At 37.1% G+C, this 22,337-nt stretch overlaps 1 protein-coding gene across 2 annotated transcripts in view; it reads right to left on the bottom strand.

The window, feature by feature from the left end:
- Positions 1 to 505: 505 nt before the first annotated feature.
- The window catches only part of CTDP1 (CTD phosphatase subunit 1), a 66,630-nt gene continuing 44,798 nt past the window's right edge, over positions 506 to 22,337 (bottom strand). Inside the window, exons 12-14 of one of the 2 annotated variants that reach the window (XM_044426327.1) lie at positions 18,681 to 18,853; positions 16,282 to 16,416; positions 506 to 1,470 (exon numbers count right to left, since the gene is read on the bottom strand). In XM_044426327.1, the coding sequence (XP_044282262.1) occupies positions 1,329 to 1,470; positions 16,282 to 16,416; positions 18,681 to 18,853 (450 nt within the window). In that variant the 3' untranslated portion in view covers positions 506 to 1,328. The remainder of the gene's footprint in view (positions 1,471 to 16,281; positions 16,417 to 18,680; positions 18,854 to 22,337) is intronic. The other variant, XM_044426328.1, reaches the window with a different exon arrangement.

Raw genomic sequence — 22,337 nt, 5'->3', positions numbered from 1 at the left:
CTTTGTGGTCAAGTTTTCAAAGTATTTTTGTATCTTAAAAAGTTACCTAATCTCTTATTGACTCACACAACATATAATGTTTTCAAAGGTGATGGAGAACAAAAATTAAAGCAGCATACAAGTATGTTTAGGGCAGGGGTGGGCAGATGTGTCTGGATTCCAACTCCTATCAAAAATCAGTCAGCAAAACCAGTTAGCTAATCCATTAGCTAACCTGTAAGCAAAGTTGTTCTTCTACCCAGATGTTGTTCAAATATTGTAATTGAAAACAATAAAGTTACAACCTGAGATCAAAATAGTTTATAAGTATTCCTTACAAATTCAAGTAGCAACCCTTACAGAAAAAAGGTTGGAGTAAGGAAATTTCCATCAAATACATTTTGGTCTCATTCCAAAACATGTCGATAATTATATTCATTAAAAGTGCAATCCCAGAAAAGGTGTGTTATCTTATGAAAAGAACCAAAATAGAAAGATTAGCACTATAACTGATGAACTGAGAAAAGAGTTTACAAAATGTATTTTATTAATGAAAAGAATCTGCTTTGTAGATCAAATATGAAATAGAATGTACAAAAACTTTACATCTGTTCTTTCAAAGAAATAAAATGCTATTTAGAATTAGCTTGTAGCCATTCCTTTGAAATACAACACAAAATGAATGGATATGTTTTATGGCAGCACAATTGTGCACAGTGTTTTCTGTGCTAAATCTGCAATTTTTAAAGAAGTTAAAAATCTAAATAGTCTCCTAAAGAATACAACTAATCCACAAAGTAACTTAAAACATATAATTCAATCATCATATATTCTCTTAGAAGCAAGTGGCAGGAAGGACAAGTGCAGGGTTCTCAAAGCTTGCATATCGCATTCTCAGTTCCTATACAAATATAAATTGTTCTTTATTTTTAAAAGTCTATTTGATAATATCTCACTGTGAAGAAAACATATCTTGATCAGAATCCCTTTACCTCATCCATGCAATGTATTCCTTAGCTCTGAAGCTCGGTAGTCAATGCCATCATGGCATTATTTTTCAGAAGTTCAGCTGCAAATCTTTGCACTACTTTCTTATGGAAGGTTCTGCAGAGCTCATAACTTGTCTTTGGCATATAAGACCAAGTCCCCTTTTAATACTTTTCTTTTAAAAAAGTATATATTCCTTTAGTAAAACACCTTAAAAACATCTATTTCAGATTTTGTAAAATAACGCATCACCTCCTCCTATGTTATTTTGCAAAATATACACCATATTTTGGAGGGGACAGGAAATGTCCACCACTGGAATTCTGAGTGGCACATAATTAGACACTCCTTCCTTATGTAGGTTACATAAAGTCATTCAGTTCAGCTTCTAGTGCTGCTGCCATTTCATCTGCCTCTGAACTGCTCCCTTCTTCGTCTTCATTGCTAGACCCTTTACTTGATTCACTGGCACCATCATCGTCATCTAACTTTCGCTTGTGACCCCTGCAAATGAGGACAGAGATAACAATCACAGTTAAAACACTTCCTGTTTATTAACTCTATTAAAAGAAAGGAAACAAGCTACAAACAAGAGTGTAAAATTCTTACAAGATATCCAGAAGAAATATACTAAATATTTAGCTCTTTTAAACCATATAAACATTTAAGTGCTGCTAAGAGACTAAAAGACATTTCAGGTGTGCAGGCTTAGAGCCTAATAAACACAAATGAAAAAGATAAAGGAGAGGGAAAAGTAAAGCAAGCAATTCAAGCATTAATTCTAGGACCTTCACAATCTTAGCAGTCTTATCTGATCAAGTTTTTGAGTACACATACACAGAAAACCGAGCACTTCTTAATCTGCCAATGAGAGACCATTAAATGCTTTCCTTCACTGCTGCAATCTGACAAAGATTCTGCTGATTTCTATGTCGTGCTAGCTCTGCTATGGTGGGGTGACTTTTGGAGGCTTTTCTTTACTTCCAAAAGAGCTTCAGATCCACCTAGAGCTTATGGGGCAGTAGAGAATAATAATATGGCCCTTAACAACAACAACAACAACACACCCTTCCATTAACATCAACGGGCATAAACTATGCATCTCTTGCTGTTTATGGATCAGTTCAGAGGAACAGGGAAGTTTGGGTCCCTGTGGATCCAAAGTCACTCTTGGTCTATTTCTGACATGCACTCACTTTTTCTAATATACTGGAGCTCCAAAAGTGGAGCAGCAATGGTGTTTTTCTTTTTGCTGAAGCAAGGAAAATTCTGGCAGCAAACCTTCATCCACTGACGTTCCTCTGTGCTCATGGAAAGGAAGGTCTCCAACACCTTTAGACCCCTGGAATACCCTCTTAAGGACTGCAAGTGTGTGAGAGAGTGCACTCATATGGACGCAAATGCAGAGACACATATGTATACAAGTTGGATTTGACAGCATTACTGTATAGTGGGGAAATCTGCCCCAGTATTCCTCATACAAAACTTCTTCTGCTATGGCTAGTTGTCAATGGGGGAAGTATCAGGACTGTTTTTTCCCCAAAAGATAGGCACATCATGCAGAATAATGATGCATTTGGCAGCTAAACTCAAAAAACAAAAGACTTTTCTTTCTTTTTTTTTTTGCTCACGAACTATGATGCTACCTTCAGGCAGCTCTTTCTTAAAATGTACCAAGGCATTTTATTGTCAGATCTTGTCCTATATTGGATAATTAATATGCTTGGCTTGAGACAGTATTGGCCTTGTTCCTTTTGCACACTTGAAGTAGCATTTCAAACTATTCCCAGTTGACAGAAAGCCTGGAAATTAAACGTGTAACAGCACAGCAGCTAGACCAAGTAATGCAAAGTGCACAATACATATATCACTGAAAAGTATAGTGGGAAAAAGTCCTAATTCCCAGTCAGGCTACCGTAAACTGCCCAGAGAGCTTTGACTATTGCACAGGATAAAAACAGAATGACCAGAGCAGAGCACTAGTGACTCTGGATCAAGCACTGACTCTCAGAGTAACCTATTTCACAGGATTTGGGTTCCTTTGCAAAAGAAGAAAACAAGTGGGATATGAATAAAACATTCTCTTAATCTTGCTACCCAGATAAAATTTACCCAACATTAGTGTCCGGTGTCTAAGAAGCCAAAAATATATACCTTTGATAATGCCCTGCTGGACATTTGCTTAGAAAATGGGACACCTGAAAAAACCCATATCCTTGACGGTCAATGCTCTGACAAGGATGTCAGTAGTTCAATTTGAGATGGTTACAATAATAAGGAAATAAACATGCAGATACATATTACTTCTAGTTATTTCAATCAAGAGAAACTTTTGGCTGCAGAAAGCCAGTTCCAACTTTACTACTTCAGCATGACTTGTGGATGGAGCCAAGATAATTACACTGCTAATTAATGAGTCACAAAGATGCCAGGTTAAGAGTGGCACTATATAATGTTCTGAAGTAAAATCCAGAACATTTCTACACTATTGTCTTGCCAGCATAACAAACAAACATGGGAGACTTAAGCAGGAACTATGTATGCAACATCAGTAAACTGGTAATTTGAAGGCCAAAACAGACATTACTTTAAAAATAATTGCTATGGTCCCCATCCTGACTTGATTTTTACTACAGAATAAATGCAGGGCCTCTGATCTACATTGGGATCCTTAAGTGGGATAAAGGAGCTTTAACAATTTCCCCCAGTTAATAGGCAAAATCCTGACTGAGAGCCTTGACTACAGTTTCTACTGCAAAATATTAATTCATAACAGTGATTACCGTTTTGCAATAAAAAATGCAGGTGTGAAGAAAAAGTGATCTAGATTTGGGCCATCCCATAGGAAGACAGGATTAATGTCCCCTTATTCCCCATGCTAGTTTTCCAATCCAGACTGCAGGCTCCTGTGCCTGCTATATATAAGAAGAAAAAGAATACACCTTCAGATATAGAAATGTAATTCTCTGTTTTGCATTTTTTTCTCTTTTGTATTATACTCTGCCATGAATATTGTTAAAAAGAATGCAACTTTCCATCAAGGAAGATGAGTTTGACTTTCACTGGGTATATTTGCTTACTTATGTTACATTTAAGTCTTTTCTACTGAGATTAGATTTTATACTTGGTCAGTTTTAGAATCTTCTCATATGGATCTCCTTTGTTTATTAAGATGGATAGCATCCTTCCACTCTTGTGGTTGCTAAAGATGAATGTTGGATTATATTATGTCAATTACAGTTTAATCCATTTTCACAAGCTAAATTGACCTGATGGCAAAATTATGACTCAAAAATTGGTAGGAAAATGTTTTCATGGCTGACTTGGTCAGCTGAATTGATTTTCACTTCGGATTGATTGATGAGTTTTATCCTGTTTGGATTTGTGTGCCAAATATGACTTGCCTGGTGAATACTTGCAATAGTAACATTTGTTAGAAGCTATGTTTAGCCCAGAAGCTTTTAAAACTTGTCTCCTCTGCTACTGAGGCTGATTAGTTATAATAACTCACAATCCATGTTTATAAATATTATCAGTGAATAGTATCACATGGTCTAAAGTCGGAATGGAGCGGGAAACTAAAATACCCTATTTGGTCTAAGCAATGGATCTTTCCTTTATTTGAAGTTCTAATGGATCTCAAGTTGCATCATATTCAACCAAGATCAATTTCATGTTTACTGGATGCCCAACATCTCTTTAATAAGGATTTGTCTGAGTTGGCTACTTGCTAGAACTGTAATACTACTAATGGTTCTTTCAAACATATCTTTTGACACTGTTCAGCAACTGCCTCTTTTTGGAATAGACTTATAATATGGATAAAAGTTGTACTGGAATGCTTTTCAATAATTTACTGACTCATACATTCTTTTAAATGATCCTTCCCTACTTCATGGAAGTTAATGCATGGTCTCTGTACCCTTTTAACAGTTAAAAGACTAATATTACAGCACTGGACGGATAAAGGCTCATTTCTTCTAATGATGGATGGAGGACATAATGATGGAGATCTTTTGAATAGATGCACATACTGACATTTGCTCTGCCTTTGTTGAAGTTTATGTATAATTGCTATATTCAAATCTATCTGTATGTAACTTTTTTTGGTTGAAACTTTTTATTTTTAAAAGTTGAATGTGAAGCCCCTGCTTGGTAGTTGCCATGTGGTGTGAACCTGGCAGATATAGGTTATGTGAGGATTGACCAATCCTCGTATAAAACAGACCATTTTGAATAATCCACACTGGGCTGTTGTATTGAACAAACAGCCCCATTGGGAAAGTGTGCTGGAAAAATTTCTCTGCTTTTCCCACTTTGATATTTCTGTGCCAAAAATGACAGTAATCACTGAAGGGCTGGGTTGATGCTGTGCATTTTCTAAGGCTGATAAAATAAATGCTAATTATAGTTCAGTGTTTTCTTGGGATATCGTAAGGAAACTATCTTCTCCTGATGTTACTTTGCAATTACTGAGAGGGAAAAAAATGAAAAATCAGTTATTTTATTACTGTGCAGGAATGAACAGCATTATCACACATCTAAAATAAGGAATGCAATTAACACCTTTACAAAGATCCTTTAATATTTTGCTTATAAAACTTATCACCATCAGTCTTTCCATATCAACCTCTGTTCTCTTTGACTACCTATAAAAAGCAAAATACTAATGAAACAGCAATAAAAAACTTAATCATACATATACGAACCAAAACTAATCCAAGGACATTATAGAAAGAAAATGAAAGGTAACAGATCCTGATTTTACATAAATGGTAACAGACCAGTGGCACTTTTGTCTCCTCCTTGTACAGCATAATATTGTACAGTATAATATACTCTTCAGACTCATAATAGAGTCTGAAGAGTAAGGTTAGACTAATTTCCAGGATTTTTTAAAGGGTACCTGAAAAGTGAGCTGTAATGCCCCATCTATGGTCATCTTCTCAGCAAGAAAGTCAGAATATTCTTAGCAAAGGAGTACTATTCATACCCTGTCCGGAGCTGTTTGTGGACCTTTAAAATAAATGCATGTTCCAGTTGCTGCGACCAGTCAGAATCGTGGTCAGCAGTGGGCACCTTTTTGTCCAAGGGCTGTACACATACACGTACAAACATGTGCAGGTGAACATAGACACTCTTCCCTTTCTTGAACACACAAACGTACTTGCATGCATCCACAGTGCTACCCCCTGACACTCCCTGTTCTCCATTGCAGAGTACAGAGATAGGAAGTTTAAAGGTCCATTTCTGGCAAACTGAGATCACTTCATGCTTCCCTACCAATGTCAATCTGCTGGGAAGTGAGGGGTGGATAAGGAGGATGGATGACAACACATGAATGAAATAGGGGACACGATGCAAAAGAACTCTCCCAATGCACCTTTCCCCTCATTTACACTGTGCTCCCTGCCAAGCATTTACTTGTAGTATGATGTGTTGAATGTGGTGGAAGATGGCATGAAGGCCTGCCTCTGAGGTTTGCACATTTTATGGGATGCTCTTATGTAGTACCAGTAATGGAAAATTATTGGACTTCCAAACCTAAGCCCAAGAATGACAGCTGGTTTACAGTGTTCAGCGGCTTTGTTTTCATCTTTCTTGAGTACAAATGAGATACATTTACTTTAAAAAAGCTTTTTTCCCTCCTTACATAGTTTTTCTACAGAACTTGACTATGATGACATCTGCTTCTTTCCTATTCTTCTTATGCAACCCATCAAGCAGTGGTGCAGAAAGACAAGGAAACTTTACACATACAAACACACACACCACTTGCACAATTCTAAGAGCTAATTCACTTAGTAGCTTGTCAAATCACTATTTAAAAACACTCAGACTGTATTTTTATTGAATGTCAAATTAAATTTAAGTTAATCAATTTAAGAGGTGTTTCATTCTACAAAGGATTATTTGTGCTGCACTAAGATGCTGTCATTGTATATACTTTCTAACCTTCCCATCTTTGGAACATTAAGCACAATACATCCTGTCAGTTCTTATTCTCAGGAAAATCCTGAAAGACAGCTCTCTTCAACTGAACTTGTATTTGATAGCTTGCTCAACATATACATTGCTATTTTGGCATAGTGGTTAAGAGCATGGGACTGGGACTCAGACGATCTGGGTTCTAGTCCCCGCTTGGCCATGGAGCCAACTGGGTGACTTTGGGCCAGTCACAGGCTCTCAGCCCAACCTACCTCATAGGGTTGTTGTGGGGATAAGATGGAGGAGGAGAGATGATGTAAGCTGCCTTGAGCCCTTTATAGAAAAAAGGCAGGTTATAAATTGAAAAATAAATAAAATAAAAATAAATATTTTATAAACCTGGTGCAACCATGTACTGACCCCCCACCCCTTCCAGTACAATCTATGGTTGGGTGGTCATAGACAAGAAAGAAGGTACATTGTATTTTGAGTACTAGCAGTTCAATAAGGAACAGATACAGATATGCATGGAACCCTGCAAACAGAATCTAACAGATTATTGGTTTGCTTAAATATGGTTATTCTTAACGTGGTTGCTTTGAAAAAATGTAAACTTGAGAAACATGGTGCTCCAACCTTAATTATTTGGACGAAAGCTTTTAACAAGATAGTGATCCATCTACTTTAAAAGCAACTACTCACACTTATTATTTTTAGCTTATGAGTTTAATAAACTTAAATTTTGTTTGCACAACAACAAAAATTAAAGCTTAATAAAGTATAATAGTAGTATCCTATTGTGTTAATTTGTTCACTGTTTTATAGAACAGGGAAGGTGAGTGGCACTCTCAAAAGGGAACTCTGCTGACCTGTCCCAGTCTGGAAATGAGTGCTTCTGCTAATCTGTGGGATTAATTTTAAATTTTAGAAATGCAAAAGATCCATGGTGCAAACAGTAGGTCCTACAAGTGCAAGAAAAGCAGGGTAGGTAGAATGGACCTATTGGTTACTGACATATAGATTAAACTAGTTTAAAAAAACTTGTAATATAATGCATGCATTATATGGCTTACACCAAAGAACCATCTTCTCAATCCAAATTGCAGTGCCCCATGATTCCCCTAGTTCACTGATCCACTACTTAGAGAACTGAAGGAGTGATTTTTCCCCCTGTGCACTGGAAACCTGAGAAGCATGCTTCAAGTGCCTATCAGGTGTCAAAGAGGCATGACTGCAGGAACAGGGGGAAGAAGTTATATCAGGGCAAGTGGGCATGTGGTTGTAAGAGAGAGGCAAGGGAAAACTGTGCATGTCCAAAAGACTGCATACATGTGAGGAAGGCAAGGGCAAAAATGTTGCCCACCTCTGCTATTCTATGTTATGCTTTGAAAGTTTCTAGTGGGCAGATATTTATAATCTTTCTCCTACTTACTCTGACTTTTGTTAGAAATAGTTTATTATTTGAGTTTATTAGAAATCTTCACATTAATATTTCTTACTCTTTCATTTGATGTATTTTGATGCATTCTTCAAGGGTATACATTACAAAATCTTGCTCGTAGATTCACTTCAAAATCTTGCTCATAGATTCACTTCATTCAATCCCTATAGTACAATTCAGTACATATTACAGTGAAAGCAACTTGCTCAGTGAGCAGCTTGTGCAGATGTTTCTCAATGTTTACATTGTGCCAAAGAACTATTAAATATTACAGTGCTATGGATTAAAGCACTTTAGTTATTACAAACAGCTGAATGGTACTTTTAGAGTTCATTAGGGAAACCAGAGAATGCTAGATTAGATGAATTCCTGATTTGCTGAACTATTTTTGTATAATGCAGACTACTGATGCTAGTTTTAAAAACAGGTTTCTATTTTATGCAGATATAACAGCCTTCCACATTAAATATTGCAGAAACCATATTCCTGTAGTGCTTCGAATCAGTGTGACACACAGAATCCTAAACAGATCACAAAAGACTATGAAAAGAGGAGAAAGAAAGGTGCATGGTAACAGGAATCTAGTAATCTGTTTTTTGAGATTTCCTGAAAATTCTGATGTCTGTTTGAGAAAAAAACCTTCTTCTAGTGTTTGCATTGCCACTCATTTCAAAAGCACTTCCACGGGGCAAGCTATAATTTGTCTACAACATATTCAAGTGAGGGATGCAACACAATACGGAAAAACAGTTTATACCATCTACATCAATTTACCAATTCACAATATACCCTGAGGTCACATAATCATGATGTACTTTCCTTGGAATACTGCCCTTCTACCACAGTATCCATGCTCATGCACTTATAATGAGGAAGAAGGGTTCTATAACCATACTAGCAGATAAGAACTTACTCAGTAAGGGTTTTCTCACTGTGTTACCTAACATGGTTATCATTTATTTCTTTATTTAATTTTTTTGTATCCTGCCCTTTACAGTGTCTCAGGGCTGTGATAACATAGATACATAAGATACAGCATCACAATAATATATACAATTAACATTAAAATCAATACTATCTTTTAAAATGCTAGGAAAATAAAAAGATTTTTGCCTGATGTCAAAATGAAAAATCTGTCGGTGTCAGGCACACCTCTCTGGGGAGCCCATTCCAAAGCGGGGGCACCACCACAGAGAAGGTCCTTCTCCGGCAGCCATTTTTCTGGTCTTCTTCAAAGAAGGCCCCTGAAGAAGGACCTCCGCTCCAGATCTTAGGGGCCAGGCAGGTATAGCAGCAGAGACAAGATCCTGCACTCTGCCAGTAGTAGGGTTGAGCACTGCTCCCATATAATGGATCACTTGTAGACTTGTAGCTGATATACAGGCCAAGTGAGCAGAGAAGGGAAAAGGTGAGAAGGGCAAACTTGCAAAGATTAATCACTTGTCTGGGTAAAGATAAATCTGGCCACATCAAGCTCAAGGTACAAACTACTGCTATGCACTTGGTAAATACCCTTGGAGCTATAGAAAAAAATGAAGGAGGAAACCTGAAACTGGAATGCATCAGATCTGATGCTGAAGCTGAGAGGTAGTATTGCCTGATTTCTTCCATTCTGATGTGGAAATAGGTGTCCTCGAGATCCACTGATACAAAGCAGTCTCCCTTATGAAGAACGGGTAGAACTGAAGTTAGTGTGGTCATTCTAAACTTTTTAAGGTAAAGTAAGAATTGATTTATCTTAAGTTCCAGATTGGTTGAAATCCTCTCTTTCTTCAGTACCATGAAATAGCTGCAGTTGAAGCAATTCAGTAATGAATGGTCTGGAACATGAATAATGGCATAAGGCAGGAACTAATTTGTTAGTATTTAGCTGCAAAGTTGCTGCAAAGTTATTTTTGTTGTCACAGCTTAACATAGCTACCATTCTGGAAATGGCATGAATATACTATGCTTCCTCCAAACTATTTGTTATGGGCTGGTATAATTTTAGGAATTTTAAAATCAAGGTTCAGGTTGGAATCCATGTATGAAAGATCAACAAACTCTCTTAAGTCCAACTCAAGATTCAAACAATGACAATAATTTCATTTAATTTAGTCTAGACAATGAGAAATGTGGCAATTCCTCATAGTTGTTAAGGAAGCTTGTTCTTCCTACAATAACTATATAAAAGAAACCACTCTGAGTTCATCTTACTATGGTGAGAATCCTAAAACCTATTTTGGATCTTTAGAGAATTACATTACTGCTTCTATAATCAAGAAAACTATTTTGATGAATCCCATTGAGGCAATCCAGAATTTTAAGAAGGATAACAAAACGAAGTTAGAGATGACACTCTTGCATAAGTTAAAAGAACAAACATAATACTGTTAGGGTATTTTTCAATTACACTAATTGTCTTTATAGACACTGAAAGAATTCTGCACAAAGAAATGCCTTGTTTTTCATCTTAAAAATTCTACTTTTTAAGCCAGTACTTGCTTTCTGTCTCAAATAAAACAATGACTGCATTCAGATGTAAAGTTAACCAGAGTTAGTTACTTTGAGGTATGAACAAGAAATAGTCACAATGTATGTTCTGAAAAAATAGTTGAGCTAAAAAAACTCACTTGGTTGCTATCTGTGATATCTTAAACCTGAGCTGTGGGGAGAAGAATCTAGATTGTATCCCAAGAACAAAGCATGGGTTACAAGTCTGGATTGTTCCTTCCCCAACAACCTACAACATGAGGTTCAGACATAACTAATAACAACCTAGAGAATTAAGCATCATTCTTTGTTTCACTCAGTGGGATCCAGCAAATTTTCTTACTCATTCTGCTCATTCATGGCTGCCCAGGGATATTTAAGGTCTGAATAGCTGAAATACATCAATTCAATTGCAGAGATAGTAGAGACAGAGAGATTTTAAAAGGTCAGCAGAAAGAAATCAGTAGAAGGACTTAACTAAAGGGATGTTATGACAATAATACTGAAAACCATAGCTCACACAGTCATTCTAAAAACTGGTATGTAGGAAAAAAAACCAGTACTAAAGTCCAGCAAGGAGATTCTATAGGGGAAAAAGTGCAGGCACTTTTATGTAGGAGAAGGAAGAGAACTCCAATGCTACAGTCATGTCATTTTTTTCTTGAAGTATCTATTTCTAATAGTGACAGAGGTATGAGTGAATTGAAATATTATAAACTCAATTTGCTCTGATCCAATTCAGACATCAAGAAAACACTCAGGAAAATGAGATGGGGTAAATGAGATTTGAGACAGGATAGTTGATAGGATATATATAAAAAGAGTAATCAGCAGGTAATATCAAAAGACATGTGAATGAATACAAGTCTGAGAACAACTGTACTGTAAGGGATACAGGTTCAAGCTTTGTGACATTTATATGAGAATCGAGAAAGAAGCCACCTTGGATTAACTGCAGTAGGGTAGAGAGAATAAATGTCCTTGTATGAGAAACAGAGGCTTGCTTTTCTTAAATCTATATAATAAAAGGATATTATGAGTTTAAGTTCTTATGTTGGTTGCAAAACTTCCATTAGATCCAGAAATTAGAATGTTCAAAAGTCTTGTCAAGTAGATTCAACCCACTAAGTGCTACTACTTGCTTGATAAGATGCAACATCAAAAGACATGCAAATCTTCCTGGAAAAGTAGACTTATGATAATCAGTTTCCAACAAAGGAATTCATCCCTCAGGATGAAATCGATTCAATACCTCCAATATAAAGTCTGTATTTAAGGCCACTAACTCACACAGACTCTACTCGATGTGCGTACAACCCTACCAGTAGTTTCATTCTTTCTTTAAGCAAAACTGAAGGCTTGGAGATATGTGAGGAACCTGAACCAGAGTGAATTTGTTTGATTCCTGGGCTCAGCTCCCTGGACTCCAGTCCACTTTGCAGTGGCTCAGAGTGTGAAGGAATCAAGCCCTATGTGTTGTGTAAGTAGTGGCCCTCTCTCACACCAGGATCAAATACTCGAACAGCAGTTGTTCCTGATGCCAAGGAAGGCTGGTTGCAGGGTGCTCAATCATGAGGTGCTCCCAAGGAAAGCAGCCCCCCTGGCTTCCAGTAGCACCTCTCTCTCACACCAGGAACAGTTGTCCACTGATGGCTGCTGCTGGTGCCAAAGAAGCCTAGTTGTAGGGCACTCGCTTGCTTATGAGCATCCCTCTCTCATATGAGAAACACCCAGTCAAACATTGGCTGCTTCTGGTGCTGAAGAAGTCTGGTCACAGGTACTTGATCACAAAGGGCTTGCCAGGAAAGCAGCTCCCTGACTCCTGTGCAAGCATTATCGCCCTTCTGTGCCAGCTGCAGCTACCTTCTGGCTGCAACAGTTGACAGAGAAGCCTTCCAGTTGTGCAACTGAAGCTCTGTGAACATTCGGAGATTCCCTCCTGCCTAGGCTTGATTGGGAAGACTGGGCTGAGCACAAGAGGAAGATTACAAATGTGTGAAGGGATGGATCCTGACAGGGTTTGTCCCACCCCTACTTATTGAGTACAGAACAGGAGCGGGGTGGATGTTGCTCCCTGCAGTTCAGCTAGATGGCTATTTTTGACCATCTAGCTAAGGGGCTCTGGAGGGGGAGGGAAGGAGGCTGGAATACCACCACAATACTTGTTATCCTAGCAACCTCAGTCTTCTCCCACTACCCTAACACTCCCTTTACCTCCTCTCTGAGGTCAATTTTCCAACCTTAGGAAAGCAGCTGGTGTAATTCTTTCTGTACCAGCTGCAAGGCAGGGGTGGGATTGGAGCATGGATACCCAGCCCTGAGGTTGGAGCTTTGACTTTGAAACAGGCAATCTGAATCCTGTGCCACCCCATGTCAATGCTGTGCAAGAACTACTGAATTTCTAAACTGGCCCTTACACTTTTCAGTTATATCTGAAAAAATGTTTTAAGAATTCGGGAAGCATAGACAACATTCCATTTTATTAAGGATGTTCTCTATTATGCAAATATGCAGATCATAGTTTTTCAGCTGTACCATTTTTCTCCTAATAAATAAAAAAGTGAAACATGAAAGCATATTTAAATCTATCACTTGAGGATCATGCATACTTAGAACTGCATCTACATCAATTAAGTCAAGAATGCAGTGACATTCAAAGGGAAAGGTATTTGTACGGATAATGAAAAGCTCTGAGGATAAATCAAAGGAAATAAGTCATTATGCTCAAGTTCATGGCCCAGAAAGAAAAAAATATGGTAGAATTTTCTCAACTATCTAACTGTAACTACCATGGTTTGGGAATATTTCAACAGAGAGTAAAACTTGAGTATCTACCAACCACTTTTTCCTTTTGAAACTTTTTCAACTAGAAAGGTGTCTAGCCAGGAAATCATTTTTGCTTTAGAGAGACATTATTTCTGGGTGAGCTCTAAGACTTGTGATTTGAGCTGCTTTCTAGCTATAAGAACATGATACAAATACTAATTAATAAAGACATTTCCAAGTTCCTAGTTAATGATATATTAACTTTGTTATTTTAACATGGGAACTTACTTTGAAAATTAAGTTCTTTTGTCTATATCTACCATAAATGGAAATGCATGCATTTTCCTTTTAAAATAATTACTGTTTTTCTCTTAAAACATCATGTATACTATGAACATAACTATAGTTTGTACCCTATATACTCACCCATGAGCAGCAGATTGATGGTGAATATCTCAGTGTTGTGAAGCCCCCCCCCTCATGTCCTGACACATTTTTGCTTATCTAGATCCACCAACTTCAGCTACACAAACAAATCTCTTCTCAAAACCCTTTTCTTCATGAAATGTTTAAAATAACCTCAGAGTCTCGATAACTTACTGTAACTATGTTTAAATAAGTGCCTATAATACCTGTAATAATTATGTATTTTCCTTGTTTATGCCTTCCTTTCCTCTGTTGAAAAACAAGTAAACAAAAGACTAAGAATAATCACAGGGACCTTACTCCACACTGGGAAAATGGCGTAGGGGACTCCCTATACTGTTTCCCCACTGAAAATACCCCAAATTATACTGCCCAAAATGCCTCCAAAAGAAATTATTTTGGAGCGGAATATTCAGTAGGGAAAGAGCATGAAAAATGGATTCCCCTGACTCTCACTAATATGGCAAAGTTACAAAGTAGTTTAGGTCTACACCTGCTGTTAACCAAACTAAGGAAGAGGAGAACTTCCAGCATGACATTCAAAAACACATTTAATATCAAATCTAGTTTCATCTTTAGCTGATTCTATTTGACAGAGTTGTTGGGAGGACAGAAAAAGGGGAGAAAGCAACAATTATGTAAACAGCCCTGAGCTCTTGGCAAGAAAGTTGGGATAAAAATATTCTCAATCTTAAATAGCTTCTTGCCTCTTTTCCAATTAGTCTTCAGGATTTGTATTGTATTCTTGGTATTTTTTTAAATAACCATAGTTGTGATCATTTATTTTCAAGTCTTTTTATTCTCAAGTTAGTGTCACTCCTTCTTGTTTATATTTGAGAATCAAGTGCAGCCATCCTTCCCCATCTCAGTACCAATCTAGATGCTCTGAATTATGATTCCCATCATTTCTGATCATTGGCCGTGTTGATTTGGGCTAATGGGAGCCTCAGTTCAAAACTTTTGTGGGAGCACTTCATTGGGTACACTGTATTAAACCTTTTGCAAAATGGAGCATAAAACCTATGTTGTGCTGACTGCATGGTATGTTTGTAAAAAGTCTGACACACTGAGGTATGTAGGACAATGAGCTGACAGTACTTTTGTTTTCAAGAAGGGTGCTATAAAACATGTCTAAACTGAGAGCTTGCAGCTTGATGCTCAGTAAATCATAATAGTAGTATTCTTGAGCTTGTGTTCTATCAAGTTCTTGTAGATTTATGAAAACTGTCAAACAATAGGATAAAAAATGGACAGACCACAGAGTTGGTGAAGTTAATAAATTGTTCTAGTGGAAAACATTTGTCTTTTAGGAATTGGCCTTCTGAGGATATATAGTAGCCTCTTGGAATAAGCATACAGTAATGTGTAAGAGAATCTCATCTGTTTGTCTTTTTTATCCACTTCTTTGACCTTTTCCACAAGGAGAGTTTCTCTTAATATACTGCTAATGATCTGATTAGCTACTACTTACTGCAATTGTCAACAACAGGTTTTAATTCCATTCTGTGACAACTGAAACTCCATGTATACATAAATTGTATGGTGAAGGGAAAATGGGTGGTTCTTGTGAGGCAACCTTCTTTTCACCTGATGTCAGTCTCTCTTGTTATGCAATGGATCTCCAATATAGAAGGGTGGTATGGGTAGAGGAAGAGTTACTCACACAAATGTATAGATTAATGCAGGGGGACATCCTTAATATTTTCCGTTTTCATGACTGCCCACACTTCAAGTGCACATGTGGAATTTATGCACTCTCATGTATCTTAAATATCTATACCACATTGTCCTGTTTTCTTCTGGTAGTGGTTATAGACTGGTTGGCAAAAATTGGTTTATATTGAAAATTAGCATACACAGAAGGTTTGATACTGAGGACATATAGCTCAGTATGAACATTCTTACATGTACAGTAGTGCCTCGTACTTCAAACTTAATTCGTGTCAGGAGGCTGTTTGAACTCATTCGAGGTCCAAATCAATTTTCCCCATTAGAAATACTGAAAAATGAATTAATCCATTCCTACATTCTAGACATACCCATTTCAATAAACTTAAATGGCAAATATGGCCTCCTGAAATGAATTAGGTTCAAATTAATACTAATGTATTAGAATTTGTTAGTAATGTTATGTTAGTACATTTACTGTACCTTAGTGCGGAATTGTTATATATGAGGTGTGATCAAAAAATATGGAGAATGTTTAAATTTAAAAAAAAATACAGTAAAAGACACATTGCCATTAATCCCCCTCAAAATAATCCCGCTTGCTTCGAACGCACTTATCCCATCGTTCTTGCCACTTTCTGAAACAGTTCTGGAAGTCCTCTTTTGTGAGTGTCTTTAATTGTGCTGTTGTGGCTGCCTCGATGTCCTGAATCGATTCAAAATGCACAATGCTTCTGGTACAGCAATTTCTGTCAAACAAAAAAACATTACGGTGTGTCCTCATCCACCTTATTCACTGGATCTGGCACTGTGAGACTTCTGGCTCATCCCCAAAGTCAAAACGACTGAAAGGTAAATGTTTCGAATTGATTCAGGACACTGAATCATGACAGCACTACTAAAGACATTCACAAAAGAGAACTGTTTCAGAACTGTTTCAGAAAGTGGCAAGAATTATGGGATAAGTATGTTTGAAGTGAGGGGGAGTAGTTTGAGGGGGATTAATGGCAATGTGTCTTTTACTGTAATAATTTTTATTTAAACATTCATCATCATTTTTGATTACACCTTGTAGATAACCAAAAAAATAAAGCAAAAAAAAAAAATCCTGAAAACACATGCACCGAAAATATGAGAGACAACTTGGGTGTACAACAGATGATGTTTATGCTGCAACCACATTTTTTTTCACTTTGCTTGCAGTTTGAACATAGAAGCATTGTTTGAACTTGCAGCTATTTTCTCTTGACTCTAATGTTCAAACTGTGGATCGTTCCAAGTTAGTCATTCAAACTATAGGGCACCACTGTATACTAATTATACATCTATCTATATTTATGTACACATATTTCAGTCTGCAAGTATTTTGTTACTTGCATCTTAAAAACTGATTCAAACAGATGAGAGAGAATGTTCAAGGTGAACCTATGGCATGCGTGCTGCAGCGGGCACAGAGAGCTCTCTCTGTTGGCATGTAAGCCAAGTTGCCCCAGCATCACCCCAGCAGCCGATAACATCCGACAGCATCGGAAAACAGAGCACATAGGGGCCATGTGCATGCTCGGAAAGGAGTAGCAGCAACAGGCAATGATGTCACGAGCCGTGACTCATTTGCTGCGACTCGTCTGAGCTTTTGCATGGCTGGTCAGTACGTTGCCAAGGATATATATTTGCTTGGACTGGCTGTGAGTTTTAATAGATTCGTTTTATTAACACAAGATTTTAGCTATGAGTTTTCTTATGAAAAAATAAAATTTAATATCTAAGATTTAGCAAAGAGATGTTCTAATTAACAGACTAAGATTCTTTTAATGTTGTGCTGCCCCCCTGGCATATTTGCATCTGCAGTGTTGGCACTTTGCGATAAATAAGTGGGTTTTGGGTTGCAGTCTGGGCACTTGGTCTCTAAAAGGTTTGCCATCACTGTTCTAGGCTATTTGATAGATTAAAAATTAACAAGTCACTGGTCAAGATGACATGCAACCATGAATTTCTAAAGAACTCAAAGGCGAACCTGTACCTTCAAACTAAAAAAAGCCTCTTTAATAAGGATTGGAAGATATTCAGTGCACTGCCATTTTTTAAAATTAATATGTGCACTGAACCTTCTAAAGCATATACATGTAAATGATGATGATAATCATAAGGAAGATAGGAAACAGTTGGACTATGGGTCCATTTAGTTCAGCACTGTTGACAGTAGCTGTGGCAGCGATTCAGCAGAAATTTCTCTGTCCATGCCTGGACATGTTGGGGACTGAGCTTGGGCCCTCTGCATGCAAGCAACATTGCTCTATCATTGTTCTACAGTCCTACCCCTAATCATTGACTTCAATGGCACCAAATCTTACATCAGCACAAGAAGGCAGGTTACCTTCCATGTTCATATGCACAATGAGAAAGGTGAATTAAGTGTAATCTAAAATTAACAATATTCCATAATGATTTTCTGATTAACATCGTGCGTTTGCAGACAGCACAGAACTAAACATGGCTTTGGGGAGATGCAGTTTTATTTATATAATAAAATTGTCTTCGTTATGAATGTTGCTATAGAGCTGCTATAGATTTTTTTTTTTTTTTGAGGAGTGGAATATAAACGTTAAGAATATATTTCAGTGGTGTGAGATCATTTTCTTTTATAATTCTAGTCCTTAGAAAAGGACACGTAATGCCATATAGTGCAAGGCAGAACAGATAGGTGGGGGGATGTTTCAAGAAGAAAATATATGCACTTTCTGTTTTATTCAGTCTCCAGGACCTGCAGCCTTTATTATGCAAATATGTTTTAGAAGTCCATAAAAATGGTGCTACTTCTTTAGGAAGGTCTCTAAAAAGACACTATTCAAAATCATGTTAAGCCAGTATCTATCCCTCTGCATGTACATATGTATAATTATCACTCCCATTAATGCACTACTGCCAAACCTTTGTAGCCACTTTAAATAAGTGGTTGGTGAATAAAATAAAATGCACAGTCATTAATCATTTTAACAAGCCAAACAGCATATACCTGGGTACACTGCCTGTCAAACTTCTTTCACTTGATGATGTTGAAACAGGCCTCTCTTCTATTTTTATATTTAAAGTCTCTTTTGCATTACTCTGTGGCGCTTCCATTCCTTCTCCTGCTTTCTTTTTTTCACTGTCGCTGTCATCACTGCCTTCTCCTAATATGTCGTCAACCTGCCAAGTAAGAATTAGTAGTGACAATGAACAGTTCGGCAGAAAAATTAGATAATGATGCATACCAACTTAAGTATCAATGATTTTTTTTACTATATCTTTTTAAATTAAACTTTCAAAATGAATCTATATATTTGAATGGAATCTTTTTTTTCTTTCCCGTTTACCCTAATACTGTATGAAGAGCCATACTGGATCAGACCAAAGGCCTATCTATTCCAGTATTCTGCTCTGACAGTGGCCAACCAGATGGATATGGGAAGTCTAGAGGCAGGACATGATAACAATTTAGCACCTTCCTACTCATGTTCTTCAGAATCTGATATTCAGAGACATACTTCCTCTAAAACTGAAGGAAGTATTTAGCTGTCATGACTAGTAACTATTGATAGCCTTATCCTTCATGAATCTGTCTAATCTCCTTCTAATGGCATCCATGTTAGTGGCCACTGCTATACTACATAGCTTAAGCATGTGCAAAGAAATAGTTATTTTTTCCTGTCTTGAACCCCAGTTTCAGTAGGTAAGCCTGGCTTCTAGTATTATAAGACAGGGAGAAAAATGTTTCTGTATCTCAACACAGTGTACATGTCTGTTGTGTCCCATTATTTGCCTTCTTTCTAGGGTAAAATCCCCAAACTTTTTTTACAGGGTAGCTGCCCTGGCCCTATAATCATCCAAGTTGTCCTTTTCCACATTTTTTCCAGTTCTGAAACATGCAACAATCCTCAACATAGAACGTGTCTTTTTATAGCAACTGTACACTAGCCAACCTTTCCATCAAATTATCCATCATATATATGAAATTAAGATTCCCCCCATTTGTGCATCACTTTACAAGTTGCATATGAAACTGCATTGATTGATTGATTGATTGATTGCATTTATATACCACCCCAATAGCCCAAATAGCTCTCTGGGTGGTTTATAAACAATAGATGTTTTAATATCTATTCCCCCAGTCTGAATAGATAATTTGAGCTCTCTATAACCCCCTTCTATTTTAACCATGCTAAATAATGTTGTCAGTGAATCCCAGCTTTCTCTCAAATATCTTAATGAAGCATAATACAAGTATAAACAAGAAGCAAAAACAAATATAACAGTCACATGAAAGTAACCACTTAGATCTTTACAAAAAGTGTCTGAGCTTCCAGATGACACATCAAATTAAATGAAGTTAAAATAAGATAAAGCTTTCCAATAGTTATGGAAAGTAAAGTATATGAGAAGCTTCAACATGCTTATAATCTTTTTAATTAGTGGTAATTCAATACATGACTGCTGAAGTGAACATGTATAGTACTCAATCAATAACTACTAAGTCATGCATGGGAAGGGGAGGAGGTAAAAGAATACTTTCTTGGGCAAAGGCAGAGATGATGGTGAAAACTTCTGAAAAAATTTCTGTTTCACCACTTCTAAAGCATTCTTTTTTCAAGTTGTGGGAATGCCTGAATCAAAAAGTAATAAACACTTTCCATTTCAAAGCCTCATTCTTTGGCATGGACAAAGTGAACACTCACAGTAATAAGGATGTTTGTCTCAATTAGTATCTGATTAAGATTGCAATCATGAATTCATATACTATGAAAAAACACCCCTGAGTGCAGTAAGATCTATTTCAAAATGAGCATGTTTAGGATTGGACTGTTATTAATATCTGTGTTTATGTTCTGCTGCTATTCCATCACAATAGCAGAATGCACATTTTCTTATGTAAGTAATAAAACAGTCCAGCATTGTTTGGTAGATAAGGATATAACAATATAGGTCTGGAGGAAATCTAACAGTGGCCAAAAAGAAAACAAGCAAGAAACAAACAAAAACAAAATCCCACCCCATTCCATGTATATAAGCAACAATGATGTTGAAAATCATTGCCCACTGCTATAATTAATTCCAACAACATATCCTACAATGGAAAGACTGTTGAGAACTGCTGAGAATTTGTGATGAGATCTCAGAAGTTACCAATTAGCACTAAATGTATCATTCTCTTTAAAGAATCAGAAACTGAAAATAGTACTATTCTGCAAATTTGAAAATGCCTAAAAAATATTAGCAAAGCAGAAGTTGTGAAAACATGGGTGGAAGGGATAAACAACTTATGGTTGGCCATTATTTACAAACTGGGTCAATATGAATCATAGTACAAAGTTCTGGTAGTTGGTATCTCTGCACCATTCTCCCTTTCACGACACTTAAACAGAACCATCCAAACTGTTAGCAAATATATTATGTATCTATTTGACTCTAGTTCTACATATATTTAAATATTTGCTTACTTTTCTCACATTGAGTTATGGGGAAGTCTAAACAGTCCTAGCTTATGAAAACTGTGTCTTGTTTATTACAGCTGTTAAGGATGGCAAATCTTCACCCTTTCTTTCTCACTCGCACACACACACTCATCTACCATCCCATCTATTCATATGCGTGGATCCCTCCACCCATTCACATAATCCCTCCAAAGGTGTGGTGGAGCTTCAGAAGCTGTTGCTCTGAGCTGTCTGGTTCTTAGTGGAGTCTCTTGTCCTTCCACTGAAGAAGGCAGGCAGGAGCAGAGGAACCATGGTGGGCAAACAAGTGGCTAACTAAAGAAAAAAGAAAGGTGAAAGGAGAGTTGGGCCAAGGAAGAGAAGCTATGGGAAAGCATGTCAGGTCACATCCAGGTTGAAGGCAGTCAGTTCGCTACCATTTTTTCCTGCAAGGAATCACAAGCCCAAAAGTTATAGTTCTGTTTCCGAACACTGATCCGGTTCACATGATTAAAATAACTCACCATGGCTTATTTAAATCACGGTGCATGTGGGAATGTGTTCCATTATCACTGCCCAGGCATGGTTGTTGATTTGTGTGACCTTGGATGGCATGTTGATAGATAATCAAGCCTTCAATAAACCACAGACTGTTAAGGGTTATTGGAGGCTAATTATGGATACTGCACCCATGAGTCACAATTTAAACTAGTCCATTCATTATTTAAGAAAGACTATTATTCAAATCAAACATTATACCAGCACAAGGTAATGTTACACAGGTTAATATATATGCATGAAAGAAGAAGAGGTAGGTGTACTGCAAGCAGTGCATTTGTGCTTTCTTGGCAACCTGTTAAACCAGCCAGTTTGTTGATACATGTAAACCAGTTTTTGTGCTGTTGCTTTTCACCCACACTATGGCCTCAATGATTCCATAAATATTTTCACTGTATTTCCTTGTAATTTTCTTTTCAACACTGTGTTAGGGAAAAAGGGTTACTGCAGCAGTATGCAGGCTACGGAGAAGGTGCTGTAGATGATAATTAATGTTGCCTGAAGATCTTTATGTTTTGCCTTTCACTGAACAAATACTGCAAACATATTTATTATAAAGAGGGATCAATTTAACGTTAATGTGCACAGTCAGGTCTTCATAACTAGTCAGGCTTTATACATTTTTACAAGACACGCTGGCACCCAATGCATTCCTTCAGTACTTG

The sequence above is a fragment of the Varanus komodoensis genome, unplaced genomic scaffold (genome assembly GCF_004798865.1).
Source record: "Varanus komodoensis strain SLA01 unplaced genomic scaffold, ASM479886v1 scaffold17, whole genome shotgun sequence".
Lineage (NCBI taxonomy): Eukaryota > Metazoa > Chordata > Lepidosauria > Squamata > Varanidae > Varanus > Varanus komodoensis.
The sequence above is the reverse complement of the archived record's forward strand: the minus strand, read 5'-3'. Positions and strand labels throughout refer to the sequence as shown.